Source organism: Lipotes vexillifer, unplaced genomic scaffold (assembly GCF_000442215.2).
Source record: "Lipotes vexillifer unplaced genomic scaffold, Lipotes_vexillifer_v1.1 scaffold1180, whole genome shotgun sequence".
Lineage (NCBI taxonomy): Eukaryota > Metazoa > Chordata > Mammalia > Artiodactyla > Lipotidae > Lipotes > Lipotes vexillifer.
Genome location: NW_006771828.1, coordinates 839279 through 846187, shown reverse-complemented (window position 1 = coordinate 846187; position 6909 = coordinate 839279). Strand labels below are relative to the sequence as shown.

General features: G+C 44.7%; 1 protein-coding gene across 2 annotated transcripts in view; it reads left to right on the top strand.

The window, feature by feature from the left end:
- Positions 1–6909, top strand: part of COL9A1 (collagen type IX alpha 1 chain) — an 85518-nt gene that overhangs the window by 24079 nt on the left and 54530 nt on the right. For both annotated transcript variants that reach the window (XM_007447203.1, XM_007447202.1), the window contains 3 exons: positions 1062–1136; positions 1398–1433; positions 1569–1631. In XM_007447203.1, coding sequence (XP_007447265.1) covers positions 1062–1136; positions 1398–1433; positions 1569–1631 — 174 coding nt within the window. The remainder of the gene's footprint in view (positions 1–1061; positions 1137–1397; positions 1434–1568; positions 1632–6909) is intronic.

The following is a 6909-nucleotide window of genomic DNA, read 5'->3' as shown; positions in this document are numbered from 1 at the left end:
CTCCTGGCGCGGTCCAGGGCAGCCCGGCGGGAGTAGGTGGGGTTCCAGCAAACTTTGCATCCTGCCCGCTGTGCCCGCTGGTCAGGGTGGACCCGCGGCCCGGACTCGCCTCGAAATTTCGGCAGCCCCCCGAAGGCTCCCGCGTCTCCTCCCTCCGCCCAGGACAGGACCCCGCGGGGGCAGGGGAGCCAGCGCCGTTTGAGGTTTCACTTACAAAGACCCCATTGTAACCTGTCTGGTCCCCGGAGTTTAGAAAAACCAAGTTTCCTTTCATCAGAATGAAGCTTTTTTCTTTCTTTCTTTTTTTAAATTTAGAAGAGAGACAGAGAAAAAAAATCTCACATTCCCTAAGCAACGTGTGCAAACTATTTCAGAGGCCAGCCTTCCCTCTAACACTATCAAAGCTGAGCTGTTTGCAGCCGATAAAAGGGGTCACACCCTAGGGTCAGCCTGAAATTTGGGGTGTTTTTGAAGCGAGGTGCCCAGACCTCCTGCAAGAGAATCGCTGCAGGCGGATCTGAAAGGAGGCCAGGCGCTCGCTGGGTTTCACCGCTTTGCCCCCCACCCCATCCTCCCTTGTCTTTCCCTGAGAGGATTCCCCCAGCTTTCTCCTGAGCACAGGAAGGTCTACAGAATGACCCTGTCGTTGATCTGGGCTGGAGCGCCTCGGCTCCTACCTGTTCCACTTTGGCCAAAACACTGACCCACAATCACCGATTAAATCGAGGTGTTCAGTGACCACCATCTTCAAGATCGAATCACTTGAGGAAGAGGCGCCCTCTTCCTCACAAGCCCCCTTCGGTTGAATGCCCTGTAGACGTGAGGACTCCACCCTGGGGGCCTGGACTGTGCTCTAACCTCGCTGTCAGCCCCACTGAGAACCCTGAGGAGGGGAAGAAGGTCCCTTGGAAGTTCGATCCCCGCGTGTTCTGTTGGGTTCAAACCCTGGCCTCTGCAGGGCAATGTCTTTACCGGGCCGCGCGGGGGGCCTTGGGCCCTGGTGTCCAGTTTCGCGTTGTTGCCTCACGTACTCCACTAACCCGTGTGCGCTCTCTTGTCAGAGGGGCCCCCCGGGTGAGCAGGGTCCTCCGGGGCCGCCGGGCCCCCCTGGAGTCCCGGGCATCGACGGCATCGACGTAAGTGTCACCTTCCCCCGGTGGCTCCGGTGGGTTCTTTGAGAGCGCCCGGAGTCCCCCACCCAAAGGCGGGATGGGACGTGGGTGAGCCTGGAAGCCTGGGAATTTCAGAGGGAGGAGGTCACGTGTCCTGTGGCCCAGGTTGGTCATGGACCAGCACCGTTTAGCCCGTCCCCGTCCCCGATTTGTGAGGGATTCTCCCGGAGGGGTCCGCAGCGCCCCCCTCTCACGGACTGCTCTCCCTTTCCTCCTGTCCTCCAGGGTGACCGAGGTCCAAAGGGTCCCCCGGGCCCCCCGGTAAGTGGATCAGCGCCTTGGCCCTCCACTTCCTTCCTTCCGACGTGGTCTGCAGCCACGTGCGTTAGAAGAGTCTCAACTCTGCCCCCTTTTGTCTCCTTTTTTCTCTCCCTGCCTCGCGCCCTCCCTGCCCAGGGCCCCCCGGGAGAGCCGGGAAAGCCGGGAGCTCCAGGCAAGCCTGGCACGCCGGGCGCAGACGTGAGTAGTGGAAACTGGGGCCGCGCAGCCGGGCCCAAGGCGTGTATGCGTGTGTGCGTGTGTGCGTGTAGAGAGGCGCAGGCTGCAGGGATGCGGGTGACCGTGGTCCCAGCTGCAGCAGGGCTGTGGCCCCGAACTTGGCCTTGCACGCGGGCTTGGCACGGATGTGGCCGTTTCTGCACATGGGTCTGCGAGGGTGGAGGCTCTGTGCAGCTCCCTGGGGAGAGCACGCGGCGCTGGCATTTCCTGGTCTCGGAAAACATAGGTGGGTACCGGTTCCTGCCTCTAACCGTCCACTCCCCTGCTCAGCCGGTGCTGGGGAGGAGGGATCCGACTGGCCTCTGCAGAGGCTTCCCAGCAAGCCGTCTCTGCCCTTCCTTCCGGCACCCCCTAAATGCATTTAGAAAAAGAACCTGCAGGGGAAGGTTCTTGGGGTTCTCCTAAATTCCAAGGAAAAGGGAAGAGAAAGATGCTCTTGAGGGGAGGGTCTGAAGTGAGTGGGGGTGGGTGGAAGCAGGGCTGGGGCAGGGATCTGGTCAGTACACGTGGAAGAGGAAATTCAAAACTAGTCTTCTCTCTTTCCACGGGTGTTTTCTTGGCTGACATCACTGACAGAAATAAGTTGACTAGGGTTGCCTGAAAACCGGGAAGCAGCAGCCTCTCCCCAGCCTACCCACCAGCACACCTGGCTCCCCGCCATAGGAGGGACGCTCAGATGCTGAGCTGTGTGATAAACCTAACACTAAGTAACATTTCTTCAGAGTAAAAGGACTTCAGGCCTCTCGGCTTCTCTGTCCATACACTGGACTAATATTTATTGAGGTCTCAGTGCAGGCCACTCCTTGACTTTGCCGCTGGACACGAAGTGAAGTAAGATCTGGTCCCTGCTCTCAGAGAACAGACAAGGCTGGGTCCCTCAAGTTATCCTTCAAGTTACCATTTCATGTGGTTTCCCCGAACTAAGGACTTTTCTAAATCAAAAAAAGCACCCGAAAACCTATGATTATAGATTCCGAGAAGTTTTGACTGGAGTTTAAGACAGAGCCTTCATTTTGAGAAAAAGAAAAACCACACAGCTAGATGTTAGTGGTTATTAAGATGTGCTTTCTTTATCAAGATTAGCATAATGAAAGTATTTGTCTATGCTATTCATTGCCTTAGGAGATATTGACTTTGTTTTATGCTTCAAAGGCCCTAGTTTGAACTTTCTATGCATGCAGAGTGGCAGTGCATGAAGTTCCGAGAGACCAATATTAGTATAATACAAACTGAAATTTTATAACTTGTTGGCTATCAAGCTTTTCTTTGAAACTCCGTGAATTACTTATGACACATTATAACAAAAAAGTCTGATAAATACAAGGCCACTAAGTAAACCAGTAGCCCAATATAGGTTGGATTTATTTCTGCATTCCTTTGAAACGTGGACCTTGTTTTATGTGAAAAGAAAATTGATGATTAAATGACTATCATTTTTATTGATTTTTGTGGTGGTTGAAGCATAAACCAATGGCCTGAAGTTTTGTCTCACTATTGAGTTGCCATAATTTCAGACAGAGGACTAGAATTTTCATGGTGCTTTTGTAGCAGGCGCAGCAAATTCTTCTTTACCTATAAAGAAGAATAAAGGCAATGCCTTGTTTTGCTTTATAAAGTAATTTCCACACTTAAACAGAAACTTGGGATAAACAAATGAAAGGTCTTCAAAATCTTCAGAAGTACAATGTAAATAACACTTACAAATAGTTTTTTTTTTTTCTTTGTCTATAGTTGCAGTACCACAGTGCAGATTTCCAAATCAGATTTCCAAAGTTAAAAAGTGTAAAATAGTAAGGTTTCTTATATCATAGAACTTTGACCCTGGAAGGTCCTCAGGGAGACACTGATGAGGGCATTGAATCAATCTTCTGGGATTGCAAAGGAAAGCAAGAGAAAAAGAGAAAGAGAAAGGAAGGAGAGATAAAGTAAGAAACTTGTGTATGTGCCAGTATTTGGGGCATTTTTTAAACTGAGCAAAAAATGAACCATACTAATTTGCGTTTGAGTAGAACTTTTTGTTCAAATGCAGTCACAAACATTATTTCCTTTAACTTTACAATAAGCTGGAAAGTAGGTTTGGTTAATATTCTTCACAGACAAGGACACTGAATAATTATGAGGACAAGTAGTTCCCCCAGGGGCCCAGAGTTATTCAGTGGCTAAGATGGTGAAAGAAACCAGATTTCTTGATTTTTAGAGCCACTTTCTTTCCAGATAGCTTTGCCTCATGCAGATATGAATGAGGTTCTTAAATAGATGAATATTTGGAGAAAATAGGGAGAAAAAGAATGAGAGTGAATTTTTGTTATCTGAATTACCAACCAAGAAATATGATATTAAAAATTCAATGGATAGTAAAAATATTTTAATTGATATTTTATAATTACTTGTAAATATTGATATAAATTTCATGTTCACCAAATTTTGAAATGGAGCCACATGCAGCTTACAAAATCCTGACCTGAAAAGTTTTTTTATTCCACTCTTTGACACATTTGACATTTTAAACAGACCTTTTACCCTAAATTGAGAGTAGACCTTGAGACTAATGAAATGCCAGAAACTGGATCAGAGTTTGCTGTTTGTCTCTGGGATTGAGAGCTAAGTAAGTGGGAAAGCGTAAGTTATCTTTCTTGGTAGGTGAACCTAAGTGTAGTGGTGGGACCTGAACCCTCCAACCTTGGTTCATTGCAAACCTGTATTTTTTGGTAATGTTAACAATTGGTTAATCAGATGGTGTTTGGAAGGATCTGAAAGGAACGTGGCTTAAAGGTAATTATCCTGAATCAAGTGGATTTTTGACAGAAAAGGTAAACGAGTCATGGCAGCTAGTCTTGTAGGATTATGCGTTGGGTCTCTTGAGCTGAGTGGTTGGAATGTTGGAAGGAAATTACTGTTGATGGCTGGTGTGCTCTGCCAGGCAGCAGCAGGAAATTTCAGAACACAGTTGGCTTTAATATCATCCCATATAGAACTTTACCTTCATAAGCATTCATATGAAAGCGATTCTTTCTGCCACTGGCAATATCTTCCTCTAGTCATTTCTTTGACAAATAAGAATGATTGCAAATTGGAGTTGTATGCGTGCATCTGTAAATGTAAATTGTCGGAGATTTATGTACATACATATAAAATCCCTCCTTTCCTGCTAAGACTTTAGTAAGTTGATTCTTTTCCCTTATAGACGTGTAAAATTAAAGCTTGGTTGTAAGCTCTGCTCCCAAAGGACAGCTGTGCCGTTATCATTCATGACTTATATTCTTATAGGCACTTTTGCTGTGGCATGCTTAGTGAGCCCTGTAAAGTAGTATTTTTTTTTTCATTCGTACAGTATCCATCTCAGATACAGAGAAGAGGAATTAGAATGAAGTGCAGGAATTATAGTTAAGCCATGCTACTTTTTACAGGAAAGAGGCTAGAACATCCTCTGCATGTATACAACCATCATCCCTGATAGACTTTCTATGATTAGGATAGTGAGTGATAAAGAAACTACTCTGGAAGGTCAGTGTGAGTGGAAATAGTCAGGCAGCAAAAAAAATGTGAGGGGGGGCTGTGAAGCACAGTGCCCGTGGTTAATACCTAGATTTTTGTGCTTGTTTATTTGCAGAACCCCTTCTGAATGAGGTTTTAAGCTCCCAGAGGGCAGGAAACATCACTTCATGTGAACTCTTCATTAGCATCTAGTGTAGTCTGACCACACAATAATGATGATAATAAGAACAGCTAACATTAACTCAGTGTCCGCTCTGCCAGGCACTGTTGTAAACAGTCTGTGTGTAATATCCCAATGAATGTTCAAAATTACCATATGAGGTAGATATTAACATTATACCTATTTTACAGATTAGGAAACTGAGGCTACATACAGTTGAGCAACTTGACCATGGTTGCACAGCAATTAAGTGCCAGAGTTGGGATTTGAACTGAAAGTAAAGATGATGTGGAAGGACAGGTGTGAAATCCCTCCACCCAACAGGTTAACCCAAATTAATTTATTCAGTAGTCGTGTACTGAGTGTGTGTTAGATGTTGGGACAATGTGCGAGGATTGTAATGGACACAGTCCTGTCCTCATGGAGCTTATGCTTTTCTACATGGCCATTTCATAAAAGAGTTCACTGGATCATCAGACACCAGAACATATTTTCATTAATTCAAAGAGCCTCCTAGTGATTAGACATAGTTTATCATGTCTTATGGAAGACAGTATAAATAAGAAGTGACTGGAAGCAGCCTCCAGGGTATCCAGCCATTCTGCTTCCTTATTATGGAGCTGAAGTTCTACCATATACAGTAGCTACTGTCCTCCAACCTTGTCAGTTATTTCAGTCATTGAGTGAAGATGGTTATCTGGCTGTGTGTGTGGGAATTGACCAGAATTGGTCTTGGAGGGTATATGCATAGAGTGGACATTAGACGTCCCATTCGTCAGACATGCCCTGAGGTTTATAAAACCCATGTGCCATATGTGTTATCAGAGTGCCCCTGCAGGAATGGTTTGTTTGCTGAAATACAAAAGCCAACGTTCCATTACCATAGGTGCTCAGCAACTAAGATGCTGGGACCTGTTCCCAAGTTACAGCGTTACAGTTATACTGGGGAGATTGAAAATCTCAGCCTGTCAAAAACTCTTCCGTGTGTGTTGAATAACTTTATTCTTTGGTAAATTTCCAGTAATTAACATTTTCAACTCATTCTTTTCTGCTTCCTTTGATTCACTCTTTGGAGTTAGGAGGGAAATTAATTGATGTAGAAAAATGTAAAAGTGGTGATCAGTGAAATAGTTTTCTATATAAGCTACATGAATGCATTTTATTGATATTTATGCAGACTATGACAGATTAAATATGGATTTTGGTGATTATTTTTAAGTAGGGCTTTCCTATTTTCATGGAATCCATCCCTCAATTAATATCATTTTAGCCTTTTTCAAAATCTTGATAATGTATAGGTTTTGTAAGGTATTTATATTGTATATGCATGCATATATGTATATGTACATATATGTATGTGTATATCTATAGATACACATACACATATTTGTCTTTAGCAAGGTGTCCCCTTCAAGATTACATTATAAATGACATCTGAAAGTAAAGAAAAAATTAAAAAGATAAAAATGCATCTTTACCTGATGTGGAAATTTGGATGTACATGTGGTGTTATCATGCTTTGATATCTATTAAGTCAATTACTGTGAAACACATTTATAACCATCATATGTAAATAAAGCAGTT